Genomic DNA, 13,168 nt, shown 5'->3' with positions numbered 1-13,168 from the left:
TCAAGTATACCCGAAGAACTCTCATTCCTGAGTATGCAAGAGAACAAGTTTAAGGCCCTCGTTCTGGATTCAGGAGCGTTTATTAACCATGCTTCAATTACTGGAGCTGCTGAGGCATGAACGAAATGTTGTGTTTGATGTTTTAGGAGTTTTATTCTATTGAGGAGGTGATGTGTGAAGTCAGGGACAAACAAGCAAGAGGTGCTCTTGAGCGTTTTCCCTTCGAGATTAAGATTCGTGATCCTTCACCGGAAGCTATAGCTGCAGGAATGAACTTTAACGTTTTTATGATTGTTTAGTGGAACGGTTTGCCAAGGCGACTGGAGATTACTCTCGTTTGGCCCAGACTGATCTGAAAGTGATTGCACTGGAGTACGATCTGCAGAAAGAGATCGGTGGACTTGATAGCATTAATTTGGTTCCTCTTCTTGATGTTGGGAGTGTAATGAAACGTTAATAACTAGAGGAGTCGTATTGTTGATGTCCACGAAAAGAGAATAGTCGGAATAAATGTCTCTCCTGTTCCTTGTAAGTTTATAGATCATCCAGATGAATGTCGTTATGGACTTGATTGTTATTATCGTCACAAGGGTGATATTGATCGTTCTGAATACCTGAATTCCATCAATAAGCCTAAGGTGGAAGTGAAGAAAACTGTTGTCTCTCAGCCACTCCGGGAGCCTAGACATTGGAATGTTGTGAAGCGAGCCGAAACACCGTTCCAGCTCTTTGGAGGCGAAGATGCGTTTCCTGCTCTGGGTCCCGCTCCTCCAGCGCAGCGAGTAGAGTTCCCTGAGATTGTGGGAGAGCAGAAGGAGCCATCTGAGGTGAAAGAAGAGAGTACTGAGCAGGAACAGGAGCCACAGGAATTAGGGCAGGAGGAGTCACAAGAACAGACCATTGTTGAACTACAGGAGTCGGAACTGAAGGAGGAACAGACTGCAGAAGCAGAGCCACCAGAGCTACAAGCATCCCCAGAGTTCCACAGTCACATCCATGTAGGTGGCAGTTCATTAGTACTGCAAGATGGAGAGGATGAAGGTGAGTGGATCTCCACAGACACTCTTTCCAGGTATCAAGCTTTGATGCATCACGATCTAGTTTCGAAGCGAACTTGCATACGGACATCCCCCATGAGAATGAAGATGAAGACCGCTCTCAATATGCTGCTTGTTGTACTGGCGACTTTGCGATGCAGAATGTGATTCTTCAGATGAATATGCAGTTGGTCTCGTATGATAACCGTCGTATTACACGCATGCGAATCTATACTCGACGATGCAAGGATTGTTTTAGGTAAGAAATAGAGAATGTGATCATGAATAGTGTTTGCAAGGACGATACAAAATTGTTCTGTCCAGACTGTGGCCATCCTTCTCTTGCACGAGTTCCTGTTTTCATTAACAAAGGAGGAGTGGTGAGAATTGGTGATGCTCCTGCTTCACGATCACTTCGAGGAACCAAATACAGTATTGGAAAGAACGCAGATTTGCTGTTATGTGAAGATCAATTGAAAACGGGAAAATGGAAGCAACGATTATACGAAATGCGCAGAGAGAAGAAGGAGGGATGCATTTTTGGAGATGTGGGGAGTGAAAGTTTAGGTTTGGAGAACAGTACAAAACGAAGTACGAATTATCTTGTACTGGATGAAATGGAGGATGAGGTATAGGATAGTATTGTGATCGGGTATGGAAGAAAGAATCCAAACGAAATGAAGGGACGTGTGAAGCGAGGAAAGAAGAAACAGAAGAAAGCTAGCCGTTTTTGAGAATGATCATTTATGTTGTATCATTTAGAATATTTTTGTTTATTTGAACAGACATTGATTTGTTATGCAGGTGGAGACTTCAAATTCTGATCCCGAAAAGGATCTAATAATACTCCAAGAGTGTAATATGGCTATTTCCAACATCAATCGGCATCTACAAACGACATTGGGCAATCTCGATGCTCTTTCTATTTCTCTAAATAAGTAATCATTTGAAATTCAAATTAATCGTTAGATCAACAGTTATATGTGAACAATGGGTTGAGATGTGGAGGAGAATATTACAACCTGACAATTCTGTGAAATGATAAGAGATTGTTAGTTGGACAAACACGAATTATGTTACATTCCACTTTGTAGGGAGCATAACAGAGGAAGAATAGTCTTTTCATCGAGTTCTATCTCACTGCATATCTGTTTCTGAACAGTACTAGTCAGATCAAAAAACTGGCAACAAAGGTCTCCATCAATCATTCCCTATATAGTACCACAAATAGATCGTTACATCAGAAGGCAACAGATAGGCATTCTCACGAGTCCAACCACTCTCAAATAGTTGTCGTTCAACAGCTGATTGAAGTCGTAGTAGAGTTTGACTCCGAGAGAAAGATGAGATTTGTGTAATCTGTCCAATGGATCCATTAATCGTAGAATATAGGATAACAGGAGAATGAGAAGGGATATGAGCAACCCTAATCGATGTAACGATGGTTCGGAGATTGATTGAAGCAATCAATTCCATCTACTCATAATACAAATAAATACAAAAAATGACACTATTTCTGTCAGCAGAACGAGTGGAAAGACATTCATGATCTTTCAACTATATGTTAATAACATGATTCATTCCTACACTTCGAACACATCGGAATATACAGAGTATTCCTTCGTATGTTCCAACAGCAATAGATCGGGGATCTAGGAGACAGGCAGAGATGATGTGATATAAGGATGGGAATGTGAGGATGCGAATAAGTGAGTTGGATTCGATAAAGCGAAAGAATGAGATCACTCCATCTGCTGAAGTGGTAATGATAGTATTTTGGTAGGTAAGAAGAGCGGTGAGATGAGTATTGGGCAGCTTGATGTGAGAGAGAAGAATTAAACATACAGTGAGAGAAGTAATAAGTTCAATGGTGTGAGCGATATGATAGACACAGAGAGAATCCCCGCAAACTAGTACACAATGAGATTGAGGGAGAGGCTGAAGGAGAGAGACTGCTGCTGGAAGGGAGAATGTGATGGAAGAAGTGATATCAGGGAATGAAGAAAAACAAATGAGTTCGTAGGGATTGGATTCTACAACAGCAATGACTCGAGTATCGAGTGTGATGAGAGCAGTGATTGGAGATAATGATAACTCTTGAGAAGTCCAGTTATGATTCTGGAGTCGATACAATATGAGAGATGGTAGTGAATGTTTCGTAAGAATGAGTTGATCAGAATTCATCTGAAAGATGTGTTGGACAGATGTTACAATCGATTCATACTGCAGATCGAGTTGACAACCTTTCAAGGAACAGTGAGATAGATAGATTGATTGAGAATCATAAACCAGAAGAACGGAAGGAGTGGATAAGACAGATGGAACTTCAATGATAGAGAAAGAAGAGGAGATGGAGTGTGAGTTGGAGAGAATAGTAACAGGAAGGAGTTGAAATGGAGAGGAAGGAAGAATGATGTATGGAGAGAGAGTCACTATTTCAATCCCACTGATCGCTAGACGAGAAAGAGAAGCATTTGATTGAATCGTGATAGTCTGGAGAAGAATGAGAGACTCACTCATCACTTGATAATATTGGACTGTAGATGGAAGCTGAATCAGAAGAAGAATCGAATGGAATGTTGACAAATGAGTGATGGATTGAGGAGGATAAGGAAGAGAGATTGAAAAGACTTCAGTGCCTGATTGAATCAAACGAACTGAATTGGAAGTAGCAACAGTCCATCTGTTATCCTCTAGATAGTCTATTTGGAGGATGGGTGAATCACATTTCATCACACACTCACATTGATAGAGAGATGAATTCGACCATCTCCATATCTCTGTTGAATTCACAATAACGAACAGTTCAGAATCAAATAGGAAAGCCTTTGTAATCATAGAAATGGAATGTGAATGGATTGATTCACCCACTATCCAACGAATTGAATCGCAGACCACTTGAATCAATGTGTTACCAATTGTACCAATGACAAGCGATGGTTGTTGAGACAGTTCAGTAAGAGAGAATGGAAGAAGAGAGTCATTGATCATTCTAAATACATTTGTTTGTGTCTGATTTGAGATACATAAGAATGATTCATTCTTCCATCTGATAACATAGATATGATGAGTTGTTCCTTCCGACAATCGCTTATCCAAGCTCAATACCATTCCATATCTGCCTTCAATCATCCGACTTGCCACTCCACGACCCGATATGAAGGAAAGGACAGGGTATCCATCATCATATGAGATACACATCTCAGAACAAGGGGCCATTGATTGAGTGATTTGATTGGATCGAATAGAAGTCAACTCAATCTGATACAAATCTCTGGCCTTTACAAGAAAACTGTTTCCTCCTTCTGCAATGAGAAGAATCAGATCACCCAAATCCACGATATGTGAAAAAACAGACGTCTGCAACTCATCTGACAGAACCACAGGTCTAAGAGTATTCTTCGTATACAAAACCAGTCCTCCTGAATCCAAACCCAACAAAATCCAATCATTTCGTATCAAACAGGCAGAGAGAAGAGATGAATTCGGAATTGTCACAGAGATCATGTTGTCATTAAGTAGAATTCCTAACTCAAAACCTCGCTCGCGAGTAATCACAACATAGTTAAGACCGTAATATATTCCTTGATAGATATGATTACTGGTTGATGGGACTGCATGTGTGTAACAGTGTTGAAGAAGTCCTTCATCCTCATCATTTTGAAGAGAAAAGATAGAGAGAGTTTTAGATCGATGCGATCCATACTCACGAAAAAGGGTCAGAATGTACACATTCTCACCGACCGAGTAAATTGCCATATCATAAAAGATGGACGATTTAAACTCGTGACGACCTGATTGCATGGATATTTGGTTTCCATCATAGGTGATACTGTAAATGCAAAAGGTACTCTGAATGGAACCTAAATAATATATAGTGCATACAAATACCGATTAAAATATACTGTCCACCATCATCCACACTAATATAATCTCCTGTTACGTCCTCTTCGCGAAGCATCGTTTTGACTACCGGAACAAAATTTCCGCTATTACTAGAGTACCCAAAGAGAATTAACTGAGAATCATCGGTTGTAGTAACGATCAAATCGCGAGGATAGTCTATTTGATCAAATTAATGATTCAAATCAACTCTTCAACCGCAGAACTTTCATATTCTTAATATGATAGTGAATCATATGCTTATGATAGAATCGCAAATTGTCATCTTCAAGCAAATAAAGTGAAAATGACTTCCCCATATAATAAAGAACATGTGTGGTATTATTATCGATAAAGTGACCTATCAATGACTCTCTTGAAATAATCGTACCACTTAGAGCGTGATAGACTGTCGATGATGGAGAAAGTGTCTGATGGTATAAATACATTATCGACAGATAGGATTGAAAAGCAACAAAAATCGGTTGTATTTATGCCATTCCAGTTCACCTAGAATAGGCAAAAAATGGCCTCCTCCATCTACTTCCTGTATAATGCTATCCAAAAGGCGACAGGTGCAAAGTTATGCTGTTTGGCCAAATTCTACAATGGACAAGAAGACAATATCATCACCTGTTCTTCCGACACATTGATTGTATATAAAGCTGTGAAGTATGATCACGATACAACGGATAAAAACAATCAATCTACTCCTGTCTACAAACTCAAGGTTATGGATGAATTTTCTCTTAGTGGTGAAATATTGTGTATTGCTCCAATTCCATTACGCAAGATTTCTCCTTTATATGCAAAAGACAGCCGTGATGCACTAATTTTGAGTTTCCGAGGAAACTATGTTTCTACAATTGCATTTGATGAGCAAAATGGAGGTTTACAGGACTTTGATTGTCTAGATTTTCATAAGGAAGCTGTTGTTGCTCTAGATGGTAGGTTGAAATAGGTAAAAGTGATTTCTAGGGTCTGGTCGCGAGATTGAATTTTCTGATACAAGTTTTGTTCAAAATCGTGGATTGATCCGTGTTGATCCCAATTATCAATGTATTGCTGTGGTTCTGAACTACTACGTGATTGTGATAATTCCATTATTGACGAACGGACTTGGAAATCACTTTGTGGTATACAAATCATCCTTAGGTATTCGAGGACAGCTCAAAGATCTCCAATTCTTATACAACAGCATTTTACCAACAATGGTGCTAGTTGAAGTAGGTCTCTTACCTATGATGGTGATGTAGGAATCGACGCCAACTTGGGCCGGTACAGCTGGATACAATGGAAGTAATACCAGTCTCTTTTTAGCAGCAATCACTCCTGCTATCAAGGACTGTCGTGTGGTTTATAGTTATTATGGCCTTCCATATGACTGTACACATGTGGAGCCACTTCCTTCTCCTGATCAAGCCTTCCTTCTGATCAGTTCTCATATCCTCTTTTCCTTCGCCTCTCAGTCACCACGTCTTCTCATTCTTAGTGACTATGGAAAGCAGTACGTTCAGGAACGTGCGTCTCAGTTTCCTAAGTCAGTATTTAATGATCCCCGTGTTTGTTCACGTTGTGAGGAGTCGATTCTTCTCGATAATTGTCATATATGTCTTACAGAGAGATTGGGAGAGGATGATCTGAATCAAACTCTGTTGTATACTGTTGTGAAAGGCAATGGATGTTTGTATTCTCTCTCTGTAGAGATTCGAAATGGACATATGATTGGATGTGGTTTCAAAAGTATTCAGGAGGTGGGAACGGATGTCACTAGTGCCGTGACATTTCGAGTTCAGGATACGACGTTGCTGTTTGCAGGAAGCAATACTGCACGTAGTGTTCTCTACTCTCTTACTCATCAAACTGTCTGTGATTCTCTTGGTGATCAAAATAGTCCCCATTTTTGTCAATTGATTACAGATGAGAAGAATCATCGTGATGATGACAATTATCTTCTCTATGCTCATGGTTACACTCGTATTAGTAATCACAATTCACAAACAAACTTCGTCACTCGTTTGTATCTCAATCTTTCTCTGAATACGTTGTCATCCTTCTCTTTAGAGAAGCCTGCAGATTCGAATCGATATCATCTGATTCAGGCATTCCATTTAAAGAAGGAATTATTGCCATATCATTCTCATGTTGTATTGAGTGATGATGTTCACACAGATGTGATTTTGATAAATGGACAGAATCTAACTAAACTTCGAGGTGATGAATGTGGATTCAATCTACGTGTTGGATGTGTTGGATTGGTAGAGATGGAAGGATCTGTTTGGGGATGTGATGGCTATGTGTGTATTCAGATCTGGAATAAGGGATTGAAAGTGATGTACGAAGAAGGAGTAATCGATATGATTACTGATCAGAATTGGGATGTACTAAAGAATACAGTAATACGTGATGTGAGTACAGTTGATCACTATGTAATACTGATCACTGCTATGAATGAAGTATACTTGATGCAACCTGGAAAACAAATCCAATTTACATGTCTTCAAACTTCAATAGTTAGTTTGGTGATGGATCGAATTATATTTAGGTTCCTATTACTTCAATCTCTGCAACTCAACTTACTTATGCAACCCAAGCCATATCATCTCCTCTCTTGCTTCAACTTCCATTTGAAGAAGGAGGTGATGATATGGCTTATGAGGATTCAGAGCAGATGGAAGAAGAGATGAAGGATGATACGACTAAGATGGAATGTGTGGTGTTCATTGCTTACAACGATGGAAGTATTCGTGTCTATTCGTTACCGGGATTCACGGAAATTTGTAGTTATTCGCAGATCTATGTTGGTAACAGTGTCCTACAGCCATCGGATGGTAAGAACCGTGGTCGCAATGTATTTGTTCGTGAGTTAATGATAGCAGAAGTGGGAGTGAGTGATGAGCAAGTGATGCAAGAATGTGTACTAACTGTAAGAATCAATGAGACTTGTAATGAATAGTGTGTGTTATCCAATGAAGAGACATTTGTGTATCGACAAATGAACCACTCACTGAATTGGTTGCGTTGTGATTTGGGATCTAAACCTACTGCTCTAACAGCCCAACACTCTCTTCATTATGTTGACAACATATCTGGCCAACGAGCTATCTTCCTTGCCTCTTCTCCTCCACTAATGATTGCCGCTCCTCGTGGTCATGTTCAGGTCCTTCGACTCGTCTCATTTATCATTTTCGATCACAGTTAGGGAGGTCTCACAGAGCTTCAGTCGCTTCCAATCTCAGCTTTCACATCATTTGATATGGCTTCACCTCCGTATCACCTCCTCCTCACAGCTACATCCGACGACTCGGAGAAATTGGCCTTGATGGAGATGCCCACTTTGGTTCCTTCTTCCGATGTGGAGTCTCATGTAGCTCTGGTAGAGTCACCTCCTCATCCTTACAACATTCTTCACATGACCTATATCCAAGCCGATAGTAACGGGGATAATGAGTTAATAGCAATCGCATTCTCATATTCTCGTGGCAATGTACAGGACTCATCTCCTCTCTATGGAACTGATTACTATCAACATGAAAAAAATCGTGATTCTTTTTGGAATTCCAATTATACATAGTTTCAGGTCCATGTGCCGAATTACACTATTTGTATGTGTTAATGAATGGTGTTCACCTTCACTCTCAGTACTTCCAGAAATCCTTACTAATTTGTAGCTATGAGTTGCCTCCAAACGAGCGAGTGATGTGTCTCAAATACACAGATCGCTTCGCTATCGAACCCAATGGTCCAAAAGTACCTCTTCTTCTTGTATGTGTGTGTGTGACTTCAGGTCAGTTGGATGTAGAGATATGTGGTGGCAAACTGTATGTGTTTAAGATTGATTTGGCACCACATGAGAAGACAGTACCTCTCGAATTGGCATGGGTGAAAGATATGGGTCGTTGTGTAATGGCATGTGAAGTGATGTGTCATCGTGATCAGGAATATGTGGTGTTGGCAAAAGGAGCAAGTATTGGAGTAGTAAGTGGATGGAGTAAAATCAGTTTGATGGATATGACAAAGCGTGAAGAATTAGGTGAACAGTATGATATTGCAAATTATGTGACAAGCCTAACAGTTATCAAGAACACTGTTCTGATAAGTGATCTGAATCATGGACTCACCTTTCTTATTTGGACTGTAGTTCCTATAATATGTTGTTATTGAATAGGGACAATATTTCCGTCTACAGTGTAGAGATGATGAACCTTCTCATGTTATTCATACAAGCTGGTTGTTTGGTGATCGTAATGTGTTTTTGTCAAAATCCGATATGGAAGGAAATTATAGTATTTATCGTTATCAGAAGGATCGTAAGAGAGAAATAGAAATTTGAGGATTAGGAATGCATCTGGATCGCCAATCAAGCATTCACTTGGCTTCACCAATTAGTAGTATTTGTGTGATTCCTCACGACAATAATCGATATAATGTAATTACTACAGCTGAGGGAGAAGTTGGTATTGTGATGCCAATCTCAGGTGAGGATTATATGGTATTATTATCGTTACAAAAGTGTATTATTGATACATTACCACAAATTGCTGCATTGAATCCTGACAATTTCCGGTATCGGTTTAAGAATGGTTTTATTGGATAGACAGTATCATGTAGAGGGAGTACGCAAATACCCACATGGAAAGAAGATGATTGATATGGGTATTATTCGAAAGTATCTTATGCTTCCTACACCCACTCAGACAGATGTGGCTCGTTCCCTTCAGATTGAACCAAATGAATTGAATCGAATTGTGACAAGAATCGATAAAGTGTTATATGAACTCATCTAGTTTTAATCCTCGTTTGTTAGAAATATCTAGTGATAAGGGATTGAATAGATGCAAAAACAAGTTCGTTCATAAAGTGGATTCTATTCCTTATATATGAAGCAGGTCAACCCTATTCAAGAGGTCACGTGGCGCAATGGATAGCGCGTTGGACTTCGGATCCAGAGGTTGTGGGTTCGAGTCCCACCGTGATCGAATTTTTCTTTCTCTCTTCTTTTTATGGTCCTCACTCATTTAAGGAAGAAACGCAGCAAATAGATTCCTTGAATGATAATTGTTAAAATCTCTTGGTTGTTTGCTCCAATTCTCTTGATCATATCTTACTATTACAATTGTATGTTCTATGTACATCCCGATTCTAAGTTTCTTTATATATTGTTTCAACGAGTTCTTTCGTAAGCTGCAATATCAACCTTTATGATTAACGACCATGAATGATTGGACTCTAATGACAAATTGAAACTCCCAAATCGATTACAACCAATTATTCTGGATTCAGGAGCTAGCACAGTATCTAGACTATCTTAAAGTTATATTCTTTGGTTATAGAAAGGATAGGAAATGTCCATTATATAGATTATTATGTATTCAAGTAGAATGCGGAATCGGCATTTCGGTAATTGTCATGTAACTATCGAAAATGTCAGCGTCATTACCGATCATATTGATCTCACATATTTTTTCGTAAGTGATGAAATCATTGACGCTTTCGCTTCTTGTGTTGGCTCTGGCTTCTGCTGCCAACTGGGCTATTTTGGTTGCTGGATCGGATGGCTTCTGGAACTACAGACATCAGGCTGATGTCTCTCATGCCTATCAGATCATGAAGGCTGGTGGTATTCCCGAGGATCACATTATTACTATGATGTACAACGATGTTGCTTCAAGCAGTGAGAATCCTTTCCCTGGAGAGCTGTACAATCATCCTGGTGATGATGTTCCCGATGTGTATAAGGGTGTTGTTGTTGATTATGAGGGCAAGGATAATACCCCTGAGAACTTCATGAAGGTGCTTCTGGGAGATGAGAGCACTGGAAAGAAAGTCCTGAAGTCGACTGAGGAGGATAATGTGTTCCTGTTCTTCTCTGACCATGGTGGTTCTGATGTACTCTGCTGGCCTTCCTCTGATCTGGGTAAGGAGGATTTCCAGAATACTCTTAAGAAGATGCATGAGAAGAAGATGTACAAGCACTTCGTTCTGTACATTGAGGCTTGCTACTCTGGATCAATGGGTGTGGGCTTCCCTGAGGATTTGGGTATCACCATTGTGACTGCTGCTAACGATAGGGAGTCGAGCTGGGGTTGGTATTGTGGTGAGGAGGCTGTTGTCAAGGGAAAGAACATTGGTTCTTGCCTTGGTGATGAGTTCTCTGTGTTCTGGATGGAGGATACTGACAAGGGTGAGCAGAAGACTGAGACTCTGGAGGAGCAGTGGACTCGTATTAAGGCTGGTGTGACTAAGAGCCACGCTTCTCGTTATGGAGATGTGTCTTTCTCTCAGGATCTGATTGGTGAGTACGTTGGTTTCCCTGAGAAGAAGGTGTACAAGGAGGTTCCTGTGGAAGCTTGGGACTCTCGTGATAACAAGATGCTGTACTTCCGTCATAAGTATCTGACTTCCACTGGTGCTGAGAAGAGAAAGTATGAGAAGCTGTATCTGGAGGAGGTGTCTCTTCGTCAGCAGATTGATCGTTACTTCAACTCCATTGCTAAGGCTGATCGTTTATATTCTGCTTATCCTGGCCCTGTGAAGGATTTCAATTGCTACAAGGCTGGTATTGCTCAGATGGAGGCTATCTTTGGACGTAACGACTATCAGTTCAAGTATTACAACGTTCTTGCTAACATGTGTAATGAGAACCCTCTGGTTTTTGCCAAGTACTAAACTGAGTGCATGATAATGTTTGTTTTAATCAGTTTAATCCCATCATCCAAGTTTGAAAGGTTTCTGCACAGTTTTTCATAGATTCAATGTACCCATATTACGTCGAAGCATCTGAGAATCCACAAATGTCCACAAGGTAATAGGAGATGTAGTAATGGCTTAATACTGTAGTTCTGTGATCCGTCACTCTACATCACGTCAGTCATTAACAAATGAAGCCTTGCACACAAGTACACATAGTCAGAGCGAGATTGATCGTTCCATCTTATCTCCTTCTGAAACTGTAACTGTTGGTAGAACTTAATGGATATGTATTATATACAGACGATTCTGCCCAATTAACTGTCTCGGTGTATGACGACAAGTCTGATGAGCAGACCTTGGTTCGTGCGTCCCAAGTGGTTGTGGAACAGAGTAGTCAATACAAATTGGATGGGGTAACTGGTTTATACCAGACAAGTGTTATTGCATCAGCACCACAACAGGGATATGTGCAAGAGGAAACACTGAATGCAGTGGACTATGCCCCGTAAGCTATATTGGTGAATGAAAACATAGAATTCTCTTTGTAAAGTCCCTTCCATTATACAGCTCGATTGATAGTGAATTTAAAACGGAATTGCTTCCACCTCGTGAATCTGATCCGAAGTTCACTGTCGTATTAGATCTAGATGAAACACTAGTTCACTGCTCTACTGATCCATTGACACATTATCATGCAAAGTATACTATTTTATGGGAAGGTCATCCTGTAACTATCTACGCACGAATTCGACCTTATGCCAAGGAACTCCTTAGTTATTGTTCCTCTTTTTGTGAAGTAATTGTATTCACAGCTTCTGTTCGTGAATATGCAGACAAGATGCTTGATGTGTTGGATCCTGAGCATAGGTTTATAAAGTACGAGTCTTGTATTGTTTTTATCGTGAGATATCGATTATTTCGGGATAGTTGTACGTTTATTAACGGAAACTATGTGAAGGACTTGAATCGTTTGGGTCGTCGTTTGGTAGGGATGCTGTTGATCATTTACTAATAGGAACGAACGGTTATTGTAGATAACTCAATTAGTTGTTTTGGATATCATATTGAGAATGGAATTCCGATTCGTCCGTGGTATAACGATTGGGAGGATCGCGAATTATATAATCTTGCGACTTGTATTCGTGCGATGGCTGTAGTAGATGATGTTAGACCAATGTTGAAGTCACTTTTCCATCTTCAGGAAACCATTGACTCGATCATCTTGTCTTGCTCTGTTTGTAACAAACATACGACTAGAGTACAAAAGAAACATCGTTTAACCCACAAAAGAGATTCCATCTTACAGACGGCCTCCAGCACCAGGGAGAGGAGCAACCTGTTCCTCCACCTTCACTCCTTCCTCCTCCTTTCTTACAACCTCACTGTGCTGTTCCATCAGCTTCGCCATATCCAACTTAGGAGCCTTCAGCATCTTCACCTTACGAATCATAGTGTTTTCCAGAGGGAAGATTCTCACACACTCCTTCTGAATACGAGCTCCAATTGTCTCGTTACACAGCTTAGGAACCAACTCAGCCAAAGAGCACTTTGTCACC

General features: G+C 40.2%; 6 protein-coding genes across 6 annotated transcripts; 5 read left to right on the top strand and 1 right to left on the bottom strand.

The window, feature by feature from the left end:
• Positions 1-170: 170 nt before the first annotated feature.
• On the top strand, positions 171-1,771 carry JH06_1555 (RNA binding protein; the record flags this gene model as incomplete). Its single annotated transcript, XM_014673985.1, has 6 exons — positions 171-281; positions 317-433; positions 465-1,072; positions 1,102-1,296; positions 1,327-1,642; positions 1,673-1,771. 6 exons carry the CDS (start codon positions 171-173, stop codon positions 1,769-1,771), a joined length of 1,446 nt encoding a protein of 481 aa, XP_014529471.1.
• A 466-nt stretch (positions 1,772-2,237) lies between these two features.
• Positions 2,238-2,637, bottom strand: JH06_1554 (hypothetical protein; the record flags this gene model as incomplete). Its single annotated transcript, XM_014673984.1, has 3 exons — positions 2,238-2,513; positions 2,547-2,587; positions 2,610-2,637. The coding sequence occupies 3 exons, from the start codon at positions 2,635-2,637 to the stop codon at positions 2,238-2,240; spliced, it is 345 nt and encodes a 114-aa protein (XP_014529470.1).
• Positions 2,638-5,445: 2,808 nt separating this feature from the next.
• Positions 5,446-5,880, top strand: JH06_1553 (cleavage and polyadenylation specificity factor subunit; the record flags this gene model as incomplete). The annotated part of the gene is made up of 1 exon (XM_014673983.1): positions 5,446-5,880. The coding sequence occupies one exon, from the start codon at positions 5,446-5,448 to the stop codon at positions 5,878-5,880; it is 435 nt and encodes a 144-aa protein (XP_014529469.1).
• Positions 5,881-5,976: 96 nt separating this feature from the next.
• JH06_1552 (cleavage and polyadenylation specificity factor subunit 1) lies at positions 5,977-9,706 on the top strand (the record flags this gene model as incomplete). Its single annotated transcript, XM_014673982.1, is given in 10 exon segments — positions 5,977-6,055; positions 6,075-6,145; positions 6,176-7,432; positions 7,465-7,806; positions 7,876-8,091; positions 8,122-8,461; positions 8,494-9,056; positions 9,088-9,229; positions 9,260-9,485; positions 9,517-9,706. The coding sequence occupies 10 exon segments, from the start codon at positions 5,977-5,979 to the stop codon at positions 9,704-9,706; spliced, it is 3,426 nt and encodes a 1,141-aa protein (XP_014529468.1).
• Positions 9,707-10,394: 688 nt separating this feature from the next.
• On the top strand, positions 10,395-11,588 carry JH06_1551 (peptidase C13 family protein; the record flags this gene model as incomplete). Its single annotated transcript, XM_014673981.1, is given in 2 exon segments — positions 10,395-10,664; positions 10,680-11,588. The coding sequence occupies 2 exon segments, from the start codon at positions 10,395-10,397 to the stop codon at positions 11,586-11,588; spliced, it is 1,179 nt and encodes a 392-aa protein (XP_014529467.1).
• A 125-nt stretch (positions 11,589-11,713) lies between these two features.
• On the top strand, positions 11,714-13,031 carry JH06_1550 (hypothetical protein; the record flags this gene model as incomplete). Its single annotated transcript, XM_014673980.1, has 6 exons — positions 11,714-11,724; positions 11,760-11,881; positions 11,913-12,117; positions 12,147-12,597; positions 12,628-12,846; positions 12,870-13,031. 6 exons carry the CDS (start codon positions 11,714-11,716, stop codon positions 13,029-13,031), a joined length of 1,170 nt encoding a protein of 389 aa, XP_014529466.1.
• Positions 13,032-13,168: the final 137 nt, after the last annotated feature.

The sequence above is a fragment of the Blastocystis sp. subtype 4 genome (genome assembly GCF_000743755.1).
Source record: "Blastocystis sp. subtype 4 strain WR1 chromosome Unknown seqid_0021, whole genome shotgun sequence".
In the NCBI taxonomy this organism is placed as follows: Eukaryota; class Bigyra; order Opalinata; family Blastocystidae; genus Blastocystis; species Blastocystis sp. subtype 4.
Note: the sequence above shows the minus strand (reverse complement) of the source record. Positions and strands in the feature narration are given on the sequence as shown.